Source organism: Neolamprologus brichardi, chromosome 5 (assembly GCF_056152115.1).
Source record: "Neolamprologus brichardi isolate AB-2024 chromosome 5, ASM5615211v1, whole genome shotgun sequence".
In the NCBI taxonomy this organism is placed as follows: Eukaryota; Metazoa; Chordata; class Actinopteri; order Cichliformes; family Cichlidae; genus Neolamprologus; species Neolamprologus brichardi.
The window spans coordinates 7,159,925-7,176,986 of NC_142108.1; the positions used below are offsets into that span (position 1 = coordinate 7,159,925).

At 41.8% G+C, this 17,062-nt stretch overlaps 1 protein-coding gene across 4 annotated transcripts; it reads right to left on the minus strand.

The window, feature by feature from the left end:
• Nucleotides 1-847: 847 nt before the first annotated feature.
• Nucleotides 848-16,383, minus strand: pfkfb4a (6-phosphofructo-2-kinase/fructose-2,6-biphosphatase 4a). 4 transcript variants are annotated; one of them, XM_006784654.2, is made up of 14 exons: nt 16,165-16,383; nt 8,865-8,981; nt 8,639-8,735; nt 8,480-8,546; nt 8,297-8,371; nt 8,164-8,220; nt 7,962-8,083; nt 7,643-7,850; nt 7,381-7,527; nt 7,187-7,291; nt 6,486-6,615; nt 5,138-5,200; nt 4,977-5,041; nt 848-1,850 (listed from the first exon to the last, which is right to left on the minus strand). In XM_006784654.2, exons 1-14 carry the CDS (start codon nt 16,217-16,219, stop codon nt 1,791-1,793), a joined length of 1,368 nt encoding a protein of 455 aa, XP_006784717.1. In that variant the 5' UTR covers nt 16,220-16,383; the 3' UTR covers nt 848-1,790. The 4 variants fall into 4 exon arrangements, with proteins under 4 accessions (XP_006784717.1, XP_006784715.1, XP_006784718.1 ...); XM_006784652.3 differs by lacking the exon at nt 16,165-16,383 and adding an exon at nt 9,933-10,201; XM_006784655.2 differs by lacking the exon at nt 848-1,850 and adding an exon at nt 2,617-3,423.
• Between the last annotated feature and the right edge of the window lie 679 nt (nt 16,384-17,062).

Genomic DNA, 17,062 nt, shown 5'->3' on the forward strand with positions numbered 1-17,062 from the left:
GTTTCCATTGTGATACCATGGTTCATGCGTTTGACTGTACAGTACTGTGCATAAGTGTTAAATCACCCCATATTTATATTTTGCTAAGAAAGTAGGAAATGCAGCAATTGATTGGAAGGTATAAACGCACATAGAAATACTTTTTTAAAAGGCAGAACAGCTTGTAAGTCAACATTTGATTTGATCACTGTTATTCTTAATCACAGCCTGATGTCTTTTAGGTAAGCTCTCTTGTCATTTCTTTAATGAGTCTTCAGAAATAGTTCTGCAGGCTTCTTGAAGGACATCAAAGATGATCCCATACTGCTCAATGTTGATAATCAGATTATCTTCATATGGTATTTCCTGGTTGATCAAAATCTGATTAATCTGTTTAAAATCCCATCAATTTTAACAAGATCTCTAAAACCACTGGCTGAAAGGCAACCCTACACCATGACAGCCCCTCCACAGTGTTTTACAGATGGCTGTAGGCACTCACTGTCGTAAACACCTCCGTACATATTGACGATTTGACGTTTTTGATTTGGCTCCCTCACTCCTGGAGATCTGTTGCCACTGATTTTCAGTCCAGTTGTTGTGTAATTACTCGCTCAGTTTCCTTAAATTTTTTAAGCACACTGCGCAGCATGTTGGCCACACAGAAAGGCCCCGTCCAGATGATGGAGTCAACCTTAGGACCTTCTTGCTGTGAGGCAACAGTGCTAACCACCGCGCCGCCCACAAAGAATCCCATTATCAAGAAATAACCACAACACGAACCAGTACTGCACAAAACCCTCATAAAGAAACCCATCACAAGGTATGCAGTCACAAAAATCTCAAGTGAGAAGACAGATTGGAGTGGTTGGCTTAAAAAAATAACATCTTTATTATCGTGTAGTTGGGATGTACATTTTTTTTTTATCTTAACCCACAACACCACCTTCAAGCTAATATTGTGTTCTTTGTTTCTGTTTTGCATGTTTAATGCTCTGATGTGTTCTCCACAGAAATGAGTGAAAGCATGTGAGTGTATTTCACTGAAGGCCCGTGTGTGGAATCATCATTTACATAAAAACATCAGTTTCAGCTGACACTGTACAAGCAGATACAGTACACCACATAGCTAAGGAAAGCTATTACACCAGCCAGCCCTACAAAATGAAATGGCTACTTGTTTACCATTAAAAATTAACGACCCAGTCCTTTAATCTATTACTGAATCAGCACTTTAAAAATAGTAAGCTGTTGTCCGAGTGGGTTTGCAGCCTACAAATTGCACATTATCACTGAACACAGCTTCACATCCGATGATGATTGCACGCTACAGTTGCATATCAAAAACATGGAGCGGGGAAAAAAAAATCACAGGGTTAATACTTCAAGACACATCACAGTAACTTTCAGTGTTAGTGCTACTGCTGCGCAAAATCAACACAATGAAACCACACCGAGTACAGTAACAGGCAGACAGGAATCTGCTGTGTGAGCCAAGCGTTTAACTCCCTGCTGTGCAAGACAATACTTTGATTCATAAATAATTTGGAACAGCGATGCCGAGGGCCCCGCGCTGAACACTGAGGCCCGGACACTCGCAGGTTCCTCAAAAAAATATACTTAAACAAGGGGTAACAGAGAAATGTGTGTGTGTGTGTGTATGGCGCTGGTGGAGGAGGAAGGAGGAGACACATTAACCTGCTGGTCACCAGTGTGAGGAGGTTGTGCACATTTGGAAAGGTGAAAAAAAAAGGAAGAAAAAGGAGGAAGGTCCAGCTTTCAGCATCACCGGGTTCCAGCCAGCAGAGGTATCAGAGATGAGGAGGGACGGTCTGCAAGGCGTCTTCAGCCGTACGTTGGACGTTCACGTTCTGGAAGAAGGAATGCAGCAGCGTCAGTGTCCTGAGTGAATATACGTCAACACAAGCCCACTTTTCTCAGAAGTCACCAAAACAAGGACTCTTCTTTTACTGGGGTGAAAAAAAGAAAGCCTTTTTTTTCTCTCTGTCAGTGGATGTTAATGCCTTTGTCTGCTGCTGCTGTGACTTCTTCCATCAGTTTTCCATCCACGACATTTTGCATTTCTTTTGCCCAAGGCACCATCTGGAGAGCCCCATCACCATGACAGTCACTGGCGTGAGCAGACTGCCAAGTAATTGGTGTCTGGAAGTTGGTAAGTACATGTTTCTCTAAACCTCACAGCAGCACCTGAGACTAACCTAAAATGCTTGTTACTACTTTTTCTTTACTTTAAATGTGATTTTTTAAAATTTCCTTTCTTATTTTGTTTAATTTTAATCAGAGAGCCTTGTGAAGTCAGTGCAGACAGAAATCTGTGACTGGCACAGTGAGTGTTTTGTTTAGCTGTTTGCTATTCACCCCAGTGGAGTCTTTGCATATGAATGACCGGGAGAGATCTCAGTCTCCTGGTTTGCACTGCACTGAACGTTTCATGTGTACACAGAAGATACGAAGGAAATTCCAGCGTTTGTTTGATCTCCCTCTGATATCAGTAAGAAACACCCAAGTCAGCGTTCTACACCCATTTTAAGTCTTTGCCAATTCATTAATATCAAAGAGTGAAGCAGATTCATGCCATGCTTTCTAAAATGAAGCACAAAAAGAGTGTGATAAAGATACATGATATGGAAGTGTAGTTTATTTAAAAACAGTCAACAGAAATAGTTTCCTCTTAGTTCTGATCAGTGACGTGAAAAACACTGTGAGAGTCTTCACATTGTTTCACAAGAAAAGTGTAATTTCATATTTCCAGCATTTTCATTAGACAGTGTTAGGACATCTTAACAAATTAAACAGGAGCTTATGTGCAAATATAGAGAAACTGCACCACTTTGCTACGTCACAAAGCGCTAATCTTAAGAGTTTCCTGACTGCTATCAACAAACATATAAAGTGATGGCACACCGTTAAAAGTTAACGTGGTTAAAAATCAGTTCAACAGACAGAATCAAATAAACAACGTGTTCACTGATTGCACTTCAGAAGGTGCTGGAGTGTCACTGTTTCACAGTCGGGAGTACAGCATCAGTTCAAAAACACCTTCATTTGTTGTTGTTGTTGTTGTTGTTTGATTGTTTTGTTTTTTTATTCATTCTCCAAAAATAGGAGAATGAGCTTGTCACAAGGTCCGTGACAGGATTAATAAATGAAAAATTACAAACTGGATTCCAGTCGATTACCACCATCATCACGTCTTATTATTACAAGAGAAGGAAGAATAGAAGACATGAAGAGTGGAAAGAGACTCAGTCAGGGATTTTTTTTTTCCTGAAGGTACACTGTGCATCTGAAGGGTTCTGTGTGGGTAATGAAGGACTAAAGGAGGGGGGAGGGTTGGGGGTGATGGGAGGGGAGGGTACTGCCTCACTGGTGAGATGGCACTGTTAGCAAAGCTTCCTCTGACATCCGCGACACGTCTACGTTCTGTTTGATAAAAAAACAGACAAAGAGGAGGAGGGATCAAAACACAAGGGAGACATGAAATCCACTGGGCACACACCATGTCAAAGACTTGGAATAATGCATCACGTTTAAGGTTTCAACGTTTTTTTCCCCCCACGTGGATTTATCTGTTTTTCCACTTGTGTGACAGCATCAAGAAGAAATGAAAACCACTGTATGCACATATTTATGGTTTTGCCAATCTAGTGCAAAAGTTAAAAAATAAAATAATGTAAGTGCTCAACCATAAAACACACGCAGAGCATAAAACATTCACTGTTGTAGTATTTGTTATGCAGAATTCATCGCTGTTCAGAATCAACTCCTGTTAGAAAATAATAATAATAATAAAAAACAGTTAAAATGGTCCAGTTGGAGGACTATTTACCTAAAGGAAATGAGGGAGAATGTGAGGAGCAGTTAGTCAGTGTTTCATTAATCTGTAACCAGAGATGGGCAGTAACGTGTTACTTGTAACGTAATTAGATTACCGTTACTTTCCCGTAAGCACGCTGCATTACTGTGTTACTAAAACCGTGATTTTTTTTGCGAGAATGTCTCATGACAATGACGTAAGCGAGTGCGACGTTCGTGGCAACAGCTTTGTGCAGATCAACAATGGATAATATATCGAGTACGGAGAGAGTATGAGCGTGCAGCGTTTAAAGCGTGGAAGTACTGACCTTACTTTGAGTTTGATTCCATAAAAAGTGACAAAAACATTAGTGTCCGCTGCTCACTGCGTCGGAAGAAAACTTCTTTTTACAGTGAAAAAAAAAAAAATCCCTAAACAAGCACCGAGTGAGCTACGACGTAATGGGAAATTCACAGAGAAACTCTGCGCACACCTGCACCAGGGCACACCTCCGCCTGCCCCACTCCTGCTTTACAGGTGAAAATAGAGCAACAGGACCGCTGAGTCTTTGATTTTATTTATTTTCTGCTGTGTTTTACTTGCATCCATTTGAAAAACTGAGTGTAAAAACAAAAAAATATTTTATTTTATGTGCTGGAATGTGCAGAAAATAGGTTTAAATGTTAAACAAATTTCTTCAAGTCAGAGAATGGTGCATATAATAAAATTTTTGCATGATGCATAAAGTTAAAAGATTAAAACTAATAAAACAAGTTTAAAAAAAAGAGACTTTTCCATTTGATTACATTTTGTATGATGGATTATGCAGAAAAAGAAGAATTGGGCTGAAAGATCTATTTATCACCTATTCAGGTTGTAAATCATGTTTTTAAAAAGTAACTAAGTAATTAATTACCATTGAAAATAAGTAATCAGTAAAGTAACGGGATTACTTTTTTGGGGAAGTAATCAGTAATTAGTTACTGATTACTTTTTTCAAGTAACTTGACCAACACTGTCTGTAACCAACACAGGATCTGCCAAACGAGCCAGCTCTGCATCGATTACGGAAGCATGGAAATCAGAAAGAAGCACCACAGTGAGCAACCTTACCTGTGAGAAAGCAGGCTCTGCTGTATGTGTCTGTTTAATGTGTGCGTGTGTGTGTCATGCTACCCACCGCTGGCCTCTCTCTGTGCGTGTTCACTGCATCCACGTTTAGGCTGATGGACTCCACTTTACAGCCTAAGCGTGCAGAAAGAAGGTTTGTTTGATTAGTTTATGTGGCAGCAGATGTATATTCAGTTTGTACATTGCACACTGGCACGACAGCGGACCTACCGTAGGCCACCGGTGTCAGCTTCAGCACCGTGTGTAGCGGGCACTTCAGATATGGAAGCTCCTCTGTATGGAAAGATGAGTTCATTAGAGCACCACCGTATAAGTACACACAGTGCTTTTCACATATTTACATTCTTTTCATAGTGGGAGCAAGTACTCGTGCATGTGCATGCTAAAGGAGTCACATGCGCACTTTTTAAAATGAATTAATAAAAGATATGATTCATCAGGTAGTAAACAAGTATTTTGTGATGAATAAAAAATGGGTCCAAATCAGTTCTCTCTGCTTTCTTTGGGGCCATTGTGGCTCAAAGAGTTGGCAGTTCATCCTGTAACCGGAAGGTTGCCGGTTCGAGCCGGTGTTGATTGAGTAACTGGTTCAGCCGGCTCAGACAGTCTCTGTCGTTGTGTCCTTGGGCAAGACACTTCACCTACCACCTACTGGTGATGGCCAGAGGGGCCGATGGCGCGATATGGCAGCCTCGCTTCTGTCAGTCTGCCCCAGGGCAGCTGTAACTACAACTGTAGCTTGCCTCCACCAGTGTGTGAATGTGAGAATGAATGAATAGTGGAATTGTAAAGCGCTTTGAGGGCCCCGAAAAGCGCTTTATAAATGCAATCCATTATTATTATTATTTTCTAGCACATGGACTCCAACTCCACGTTCTTGGACCTGCAGTTTAGTTTGTGCAGCCTCACAACAAAGACTGCTGTCACAGGCTGCACTCATGAGAGGTTGCTAATGATATCGTGGACTATCTGGCTAACAACAAGGTCACTTTCAAAATAACAGCAAGGACATTGTCTGCTAGTAAACTCATCGTGGATCATTATTTTGGAGGGGTGAAAAAACCCATTAATCGCTAAATACAATATGGCAGTTTTTAATACCCCTCAAGTACAGTGTGAGTGTGCGACAGTGACACAGTGAAGAATTCTGAAGTGGAGGAATTATTGAAATAAAGGAAAAACAGAAATGAGGTCAATCAGCCACGTACGTCTCCAACTGCTCACTTGAAAAATGAGCTTTATGCAAAACACGTCAGCGCACAAACCTCTCATCCAGCATCTTAGTTAAAGACTCTAACCCAACCAAGAAGGTCTGTGAGGTGCACAAAAGTTAGTCTGGCATGTGAAGCTGCGGAAGCAGCCGGGGACTGGACATGCACAATAATTCATCTATCACTCTGCCTTCAATAGATGTGAACATGAAACTGAGCAGATAGCTCCAGGATCTACGTGATCTACAATAAAAATGTTGTGTGTGTTTTACACTAAACTGTGTTTCCTAAAATTATTTTTCTCTTACACCTCTCAGGTTTCTTGACATTTCAGTTTGAAGACTGACCTGCTGTTTTGTCCAGAAAGTATGCCAACAGGCAGCGCAGGACAGCTTGATGACAGATGACCAGCACATTCTCCTGCCGCTCCAGCTCCATGATGACGGGCTCCAACCGCTGCACCAGGTCCTCATAGGACTGAGTGGCACAAAACAACGGAAAAGGCAAAAATCACAGACAGAAAGCACGGTGCGAATCCCCAAAACAATATAAAAAACTGAATGTCTAAAATAAGACTTCCACTTGACATTGACACATCCTGCAGAGTAATTAATTCACATGTGAACAGGATGACATCTGAGCAAATGGAAAATCCATACAGGCTGTGTAGACTAACATAGGATTTAACGACATTTCCGAAAGCATGATGTCACCGCCTGACTGGGCAACCAGCTAATGCCCATATCCATCTTCCTGTTACAGATTAATGGAGAGGTAATGGAATGAACTAAAGGTGAGAAAGGACCAGCAGGCACCTTAAACACACACAGACTAATGCTGAAGCCTTTGTTTACTGTGATCTAGTGTTAAGCCGAGACTGTCTGAGAAGCTGAAGCTCATTAGCACAGAGTAGGCTGCCAGAAGCCATTAAGATCAAATTAGATCATGTTTGTGGTTATCAGAAAGAAAAAAAGCACTTCATTATACCCACAAAGGAAAATCCTCTCTGCATTAGCAATGTTCCACATGTTAAAAAATAACCACTGACCTCTCCTTTTGGATAGCGATAGCGATATTTGTCCTGGTCTCTTAGTGCAAACTCCAGAGGGTAGTTTTTTTGGATCTCCTCATACATCAACTCCTCACACACACCCTAAAATGCACATACGGGTTAAACTTCAACACAGAAGCACAAAGAGGTAGTCAACAGTGATGTGCGGAAGCCAAGAGAGCACCACCTACAGCATCAATCTCATTCAGGACCTTCCACTGTTCATAGGGCACATTGAGGGCTTCGGCTGTCTGGATGGTTCTCTTCATCTGACTAGTCCATACCTTGAGGTCGCTAATGTTTTGCTCCTGGATGAAGTTGCTCAGCTTCTTAGCAAACTGGAGGAAGAAAAACAAAACCTTTATTTATTTTCACAATAGCTCATGCAGTCAGGAGGAAGACAGGTAAGGGTTTAGAAGACATTTTTTCTTTGATTGTAAAGTTTCGTTGTACCTCCTTCCCTCTAATCGTCAGACCCGAGTCTCCTCCGATACGACCCTTGACGTTTAGCTCGCTCTCCCCGTGGCGGCACAGGTAGATGGAGCGGGGTGTGATGTGGATGTTCATGAGGTAGTAGACAATCCGGCTCTGGATGTGGTCTAACACTCTATTGACCAAGTACCGCTGACCAACGTCCATGATTTTAATGTAGGACAGATCTCTGAGGGGAGAACACAGATAAAATACAAAAAGAAAATGTGTTTTTTAAGCCGGTTACTCCCATAGTTTTGCAATGGGGACACACACACACCATCACCAGGTTCCACCTCACCTGTCCAGAACCTCATCCAGTGTCTCGTACGAGTTTTCATAGCACTTAATCCGCTTCATGAAATCTTCCACTGCTTCTTCTGTGTTGCAGTTGGTGTAGTCCGGGCTACCAAGTTTCACTTGCTAAAGTAGAGCAACAGCAGAGGAGTGAGCCCTGCATCTTCTAACGAGTTAAAACAGTGCCAACAAACACAGACACTCACCACTATGTTCTCCTGTATGACATCTGGGTCTTCACACACAGACTCCACAAAGAACACCTGAAGGAAGACAGAAGACAGAGTCAGTGTGACCGCCAGCAAAACCCAAACCCTCACTTTGAGTCCGCCAGGTTACCTTAAAGCCATTCTGCTCCGCAAACTCCAGGATGGTCTCCCTTCTTTCTCGGGTAGTGTTTGTTGCATCGAACACCTGTAGTAACACACAGATTATATGAGCTTTTTAGCTTTTTAGCACTGCACCCCGTATCTGAGCTGAAGAAAATATCTCAGCCTGTGTGATAATTAACATATGACCCACCGCAACCTGGCCTCCGTCTTCTGTGAGGTACTCCCGCACATCGTTCAATGCCGCTGAAGCACACTTTCTGTGAAAATCACAGACAATCGGCCATAAAATGTTACATGATTAGTGATTAAATAACTTGTTAAGGTAGCATGATGCCAAAAGCACCCTTACCTTCTGATCTTTAACCCCTCCTCGTTGTCCGGACGGAAGAACTCAAAAGACTTGTAGATCTTTACAAACTCTCTTCTGTACTGTCCAACATTAAACTCTAAAGAGAAAAAAAAATGGAGGCAAAAGCTATTTAATTGCACTGAAAACACTCTCACTGCTGCTTCTGCTCTTGTGGATAATTTTACTAAAATCTGACACACTCTGTTCAACTCTATGGCACATGTACCTCTGGTGGGCACTCCGATCCAGTTGAGATAGCGGGTCAGCTTCTTGGAGATGTAGGTCTTCCCTCTGGCAGGTAGGCCCACGGTAACAATGAGTGTGGGACAGTTGGTCATACATACTGAAATGAAAGAGATCAAAGAAGCTTCAGTCCTGAGCTGATCCCTTACACGAAAGTCAAATTTAAAAACACGCAGTTACTCAATCAAGACTGTCAACAACCAGGTTTGGGGTTAGATTAGGAGACTGGCTCTAAAATGCTATATTTCATATTACACAATTTATAAAGATATAATTTGAACGTTAGATTGGCATTATCAGAATGTGTGTGCCTGCGTGGTGCTGATATCGTTCATCTTGATAAAGTCTCACCACCCTGACAACGTGGAGTGACAGAAGTATAACAGAGGTCACAGTTGCTGTAAGATGTATCGGGGGTCTTGTGAAACAGCACTTTTACTGCAACAGACATCTGGAGAAAGCCAGCACACTGAGCCACTGCGTACACAGGTGACTGGGCCAGAGAGCAGTCAACCACTCGCCACATGCTCATTATTTTAAACTCCGCTCATTCCAATAATCCTCTCCGAGTCAGGCCACAGTGAGGAGACCCTGACCGTGTTGCGGCGCGCTGGTAAAACTCAGCAGCACAGCCACACGGCGAATGAGCCGCATGACTGCGGGGATACAATTCCTGTTTACAACCGGCGGTCGACACAGAGGGTCATCCCTCGTACCAGTCCTTTCTCCTCGATACGAGCAGCCTTCATGTGCGGCGAGCATCATGTGAGTCCTTACATAAGCGTGGCGAACCAGATGGCTGCTGCAGCAGAGAGACGTCTGACCTCTGTGAACTGTACTCCCCGCGGTAACGGCAGCTACTGCCACACAGATATTAATGCATACTGACCCAGCGCTCATTATTCACGGCGGGCTGGAAGCCTCTACACACGCGCTCACGCGCGGAAGAGAAAAAAGGGTTCCGGAGAAACAGTGAAGCACAACCATTGATACTCATATGACCACAAACGTTATATATCCAAGCTAACTGTTGTCGCCACGTCATACGCACCCTTCCGTTGACAAATGTGTTTTTCAGGAAGGCCGTTTTTATACGGCATCCAAATCTTCTTCAGGGGGTTTTGCGTGAGTTCCCGCGGATTTGTCGCTGCTTTGTCCTCCATTCCGTCTTGCGGTGAGGTGGAGGTTGCCGCGGCGGCAGCAGGAACACGGGGCTTCTTCCCGTGATGCTGCTCTGAAGGCGACCGGTGCTTCATCCGCGTTGGTGTGGCGGGATGGAGACGGCACGAGCGTTCTTTTCTCTCTTTCTCTGTGCCACTTGTCACGTGACCTGATCTGCCGATACCAACAACCGGCAGTTGGACGTAATGATCACAGCACAGGCGCAAAACAATTTTGTGGTCAAACGTAAGTTTTATATGTTTTGCGCAACCACAAAACACAATCGTTGCATAATTACACCGATTACCCCATAACTAATAATAACGGGGCCAGTATTACTGATATCAATATTGTTAACCTATAAAAGCAGCGCATTTAACAGGGTGTCATGATTTATGACATGCATCACGATCAGTTTGCATTTTATGAACACACTTTAATGACAATTAAATCACTGTGACGTTTACTCTCCACAATGACACACCTTTCAGCTTCTCGTGTATTTTGAAACTCTAAAACGCTTTGGGTCAACTTCTGTTGTTTCACTGTGCTATAGGCGAGAAGTAAAATGGATGTGACAGTGAACACAAAAAGGTTCAGGGACTTTTATAGTGCAGTATTTGAGGTCTATTTTTTCATTTCCGCAAAATAAATAAATAGATAAATAAATCAGTGCGCTACATACTGAACCTAGAGGATATAGAACTAGTGTAAATCCTACTGCCCTAGTTTCAATCCAGCACCAATGGCAGCATTGACATTTGCATTGTCCCACCTCTAAATAACAGTTTTAAGCTCAAAAATATTTCTGGCTGGTCTTGATTTTAATGGTCCTCTTTTAATGGTCCTCAGCAGCATCTCATTTGGCTTAAAGTGCTCACAGTGACATTGGGTCACTGTTGTACCAACCAACCTCTCCTAAGCTTTACATAACGAAGGGCTGCTTTGACATTCTGCCATAAAACATTTTGATACAGTTTTGAATTCATTGTTTTTTCAGTAATTGCAAGGCACAGAGGCACAGAGACAGCAAAGGAGTTTCAAAACACAATTTCCACCACTGTGCTTCACAGTTGGTACTGAAGTTTAACATCTGCCTTGCTCCACAACTTCAGCTTTCTTGTCATCATTTTTGTCGTCTACAGCATGTCCCAAAAGCAGTGCGTAACATCAGCGGAGCGAAAACTTAGACTTTGTTTGCATTGGCTTCTTTCATAGCATGCTTTCTCCAATACTCATTAATTAATACATTTATTAATAAGTGATAATTATAATTTCAGTAACAGGCCTTGTATGATGCTAGGGTCAGTTTATTTAATTTCCTATATCGCCATCTGGATGAGACCAAAGCGCATGCTCGGCTCCTATTTATTGACTTTTCTTCAGCTTTTAATACTATCCAGCCACATCTCTTAGCTTATAAACTTCTTAGCCAGTTTAAACTGGATTTTAATATTGTTCGTGGGATTTTAGACTTTTGGACCTGTTGTGGATGAGTCTGCTTCTTGGTGTGATCAGTCATTCTTAAGATCAGCAGCTTGAAAAGTAAGGACATGGTAATTGACTTCAGGAAGCCATCCCCCCATCCTGCACCAACAGTAGTACATGGTGCAGCAACTGAACTGGTGGATAGTTTTAAGTAATTAGGGGTTGTTCTTGATAAGGTTCTGTCCTTTGAGTCACATTTTGATGCTACAGTGAAAAAGGTCCAATAACGACCGTACTTTTTAAGGAGATTCTGAAATGATGACCCTTTTTTATAAAGGTTTTATTGGATGTATTTTAATGTTTTGTATCATTGGTTGGCATGGTAATTTGTCTTTGACCAATAAGACCAGACTTAGTAACCTTAGTAACCAAGAGACATAGAGTGCCTTTTACACCTGCTGCTATTGTGATGATTAATAACACTAAACCATAAGCGTTGTTGCCATCACTACTGGACATTGGACTTTGTTGATGATAACATTTGGGCTGTTCTCTCTGGGCTGTTTGTTTGTGTGTGTGTGTGTGTGTGTGTGTGTGTGTGTGTGTGTGTGTGTGTGTGTGTGTTGTTTCATGTGTGGACATACTGCAAATCAATTTCCCACTGGGGACAATAAGGTTACTATTGAACCATTGAACACTGTCTACTACCTTTTCTCTAAACTATCTACTTTGTTGCCTATTTCAGGAGTGCATGCGATGCCCCCAGTGTGAACTTTGCAGGACACTCACTCCTCAAGAGTGGATCACCAGCTGTCGATCCTACATGCTGCACAATAATATTCAATATTTAGTATTTACTGTTATATTCACATAGATTATCGTGATGATGTTGTTTATTATATTGCTCTCTTTTTTTTGCTCGTTTTCTCTTTTTTCTTTCTCAACAGGTGATCCAGTGATTGATATATGTATTTTTTTGTCTTTTTGTTTTTTGTTTTTTGCCCTTTATCACCGTTCCTCTTCCCCACTGTTTTTCTTTCCCTACCTCTCTTTCTTTCTCCCTTTTCCTTCCCTCAGTCATGTCTGTCCCATGTGTAGCAAGCGAAAATAAAATAAAATAAACAATAAAAGCAAAGGTGAATCAAATAGACCAATACAACAAGGCCAGGATGGTCCATTTGGTAAAGTAAATCCACTGGGCATTTTTCTTTGCCTTTAGACAATAATTCTGATGCAAAAGAACCAAACGGGACAGGCGGAAGAAAAAAAAAAGAGTGGATCACCAGTCTTGAATTTTCTCTTGTTGTATAGTTTACCTTATTGTGGACTAATCAATGCACAGGTCTTTAGAAAAGCTTAATAACAATTTGGCAAAGATCCTGTAAAAGCTATCACAACAGAAGCATGCTTTACACAACTAGTATTTCTTGAGAAGAGCAGACCCTGTCAGGACAAATTTTGTTTGCTTGTATTTAAATGGAGAGCAGCCTAACTCACATTTCCAGGTTTACATCCTTAACTGGAACGCTTGAATCCAAGGTAGCTTTTGGAAAAGTCATACCCCAGAGCTCCGGGTTACATGGTGAATGTGTTCATAAAGGTCAAGTGATCATGTGTTGTTTATTTACTCTAGTTGTGTTGGTTTATAAATGAGATTTAGATGAAGGTCAGAACCCATTTTATAAGCAATCAATGCTGAAAAGACAGTAATTACAAAGGCTTACTTTTAGCTGAGAGGTCATAAACTGATGTATAATGCTTAAAACAAACAATAAGAAAAAACGTATGATGATTAGGAGACTCAACAATATGTGTTATCACATAAAACCATATCATGTTTGTATTTCAAATGCACTCAGCGGAGTACTGATAAACAACACATTTCCTAGACATCAGGTATGTAAAAGTCATGCTGTCTTCTTCTTCTTTTAAAGTTTTGAACTTCTACATAAACTCACTAATGAAAACCTAAAAGTTCTACTTTAAATGGACCTCAATAGCCCTTTGTAGCCAAATAGGTGCTTTCACTTGTATCCATTCCTCTCATCACTGTCCAACCTGGCAACCACGTTTTCAGCATAGTTCTTTCCACCTTTAACCTTTGACCTGATTCACATAAGTTTAGTCAGCAGGAAAAACACTGTGTGTGTGTGTGTGTGTGTTTAGGAAAGATGTTTTAGTTTTAATTGAGTACAGGGGTTTGGTGTTTCCCGATTCAGATGTATGTGTCTGTAAAATGTAATAAAATAACAGTAAATAGTCCTGAAGCAGCAACTAGCCTGGTCATGGCCAAGAGATAGCCATGACTAGTTGCTGCTCCTAACTCCTCCTGACTCTTGAAGGTGTGGAGCAACAAGATGACACTTATGTGGGATTATACACCACAGCACTGCTTTGAGTTTCAACTCATTAGTCATAGTCAGAGTCCACTTATTCTATTTTCATACTCACAAACAGACCTGTCGAAAAACCATAGTTTTTGCACTACATCAAACGTAAAGTGAAAAATATCTGCTTTTCTTTCACATTTTATATGGCAAACAACTTTTTCCCCACATGCTCACACACTTCACTCCACTCCCTGACAATGTCCATGAGATGGCAGTATTGCTCTCCATCTGTCCTCATCTGTAAGTCTGCAGTCTATTAGTATATTAAACTTTGCTACTGGAATCAAACTCACCAGCCTGAAAACACATCTCACTGGTGACTAATTTTTGCAAGTCCAATTTTGTCATATATGCACAATAATATGTTAGGTCATGTACTCTTCATCTCAGGTGAACAGAGTAAAGCAGTTGGGGGAGTGCAAAACCCCTGCAGTGGACAGAGACCTTAGCACACCACACAGGCACTAAACATAAAAACTAAACACAGAAAGCTTCACAAAGGCAGAACTTATGCAGACCTGATCAGACCTGTATAAAAAGTTTACATCACTGCACTGGTGTACCTAATATGTTTTTCAAAGCTCTTTACACTCTCGCGTTTGCTTCTTATGCTTATGTGTTATAATCAGAGGTGGGTAGTCACTAATTACATTTACTCATTTAAATATACCTGAGTACTTTGGAAAAAAAATATTTTAGGAGTAGCTTTACTGCACTGTGCTTTTTAATTTTACTTGAGTAATATTATTATGAAGCATTGCTACTCTTACTTGAGAAAAATTTCTCGCTACTCTACTCAGTGTAACTTCACTGCATGAATAATAAACACATTTTAATCAAAAATGCATGAGACACTGACACAAACCTACAGTTTATGTCAAGTTGTTGTTGTTTTTTGATTTTCAGTCTTTCAAACACCAACATTTGCACTAAACTTTATATTTGTGTCTGTTTGATTATCTCATTTTTAAACATTAAATCAGATGTTATGATCAGTTACACAGTACTAAAGTAGCATTTCTTTTAAACTAAATTATTTTTTACTGTTACTTGAGTCATTTCTTGAACGGCTACTTTTACTTGAGTAAAACTATGTTGAGGTAGTGCTACTATTACTTGAGTACAATGTTTTGGCTACCCTACCCACCTCTCGTTATAGTTATACTATTTTCGAGCACAGAGTCGATCGTGATGGGGTAGCAACAGGGCCCTTGACCTAAATATGCTCTGATGGAGGTTTTCTAATTAAATAGGCCCTACACGCTCAAATTCCCTGTCTGCTAGTAGACTATAATATATGTCAGGTTCATCAGGTCCACGAAGAAATGGCACAGTAACTCGTGATTTATTTTTATATTTTCAGCTGTCAAATAAACATGCTGCAGTGCAAAAAGTTTTGACAGAAACCGCAAAACTGCGTAAAAGTCAGCTAGAGAACATCAGATGAAGGATATTTGCATAAAGTTGTACACGGCCTATGAGAAATCAGCCACTGACAATCCTCCACTGACACTCCTGCTTGGCAGGAGGTTCTCGCACATTTTTCAGTGTCGTCTTAAAAAGCTCCACTGGAGAACATGAACAGGAAACGGAGCTGAGCCGGGCTCCTCCTCCTCCTCCCAGCAGCTGTCAGGCTCTGATTGCAGCTAACCGCTTGTAGCCTGTAACATACTGGACAAGTCATTCCCTAATATAGTAGTGGACATTAACATTACACTTGGTAGTAAAGTCGGCATTGGCCGTACGGGGAGTGTGGGGGAGCCCGAAGCTTATTACGATCGAGGATGAAGCAGACACGGGCGTCAGGCTGCGGTTACATCGCAGCGGGATCTGATCAGTCACAACAAACAGCCATAAAACGCAAAGCATCAGCTTCTCCAGCAGCACCACAGGAATCAGTGTAGGGCCATGACAGCAATCACAGCCCGGTGATGGCACACACTAATAACCTGGAAGATGTGTCGCACGCACGCGCCCAAATCTTAACATTGTCGTTTTGTTATTATTATTATTTTTTATTTTTTATTCTAGCAGCAGCTCTAAAACACCCGCCCGGCTGTAGCTGTGAAGCTGCTGCTGTTCCAAATAAGTCTGCCAACTATTTAAGAGAAAAACCCAGAGACTGTCGCCAGCTGCCGTTATGTAGGGTAAAGGTGAAAGCGCCAGCACACCAACAGGCATCGACTCTTGTTTACGTCTTTAAGGGCTGCCCCTCGCCGTCCTACGCTGTCTGTCTGTTAAAGGAGAACAATTCAAAGTGCTGAACGAACGGATCCGAGGAGCGTGGAAATCGACGCCTCTTACCCGCTCTGTCCTGGTTCTGCGAGAGCTTGGACCTGCTGGAGCAGCCTCTCATCATGGGCGTCCGTCTGATGGAGCGCAGTGCCTGGCGGTGTGTACGTGCGTCCAACAGCAGCCAGCGCCACTGATGCTCACTGTACACACCCCCGATGTGCGCGCGCGCATGTGTACGTATGCGGGAACCTGGAGTCAGGAGGACGGCTTTCGACAAAATGGGTATAATGAAAGAGCAGCCTACCTGCCTTATGACCCTCCTACACCCCACCCACGTTTAGACTGTCCGGAACGTCTTTACCAGCCCAACCCTTACAGGCAGAGCAAAAGAAGAAGGACTGGATTGGCAGCCAACTTTGACAGGGATGCGGGGATGTGATATTTCATTCAAAAACAAACAAAAAAAAAACAAAAATACCTGCACAGCATGAACTCAAACCTATATATATCATGAACCGGTTTGGAAAATATCCATAAACGCGCAGTACGTTGGTTTGGTTTGCAGGTCTTCAGTGGGATTATGGTTTAAAGCCAGTCTTGCGACCAGGCGATGACCTTTTTTTTTATTAAGTTCCACAGTCATATATCTGAGGGGAAGCCGACTTTCCCAGGTCTGACTTGTGTTGGACTTGCACAGGCCCATGCACTCAGAAATTACTGTACTCTTAAGTCAGATTCTCTAAGCTACAGTTAACTATAATATTACCATGGGCTTGTTGTTACTATAACGTATGGGTAAAACCAAAGTGTATGGCTTAATTTCACTTACAGTAAAATTGATTTTCTAATTAAAAAAAATACTATCAGTAAAACTGATTCTCAATCCAGCTCAGGGGGTACAGCGTCTGCACCTCTGGGACCCGTCCACAACACTGCAGCTTATTGGGGCTTCACCTCATCTGCTTTC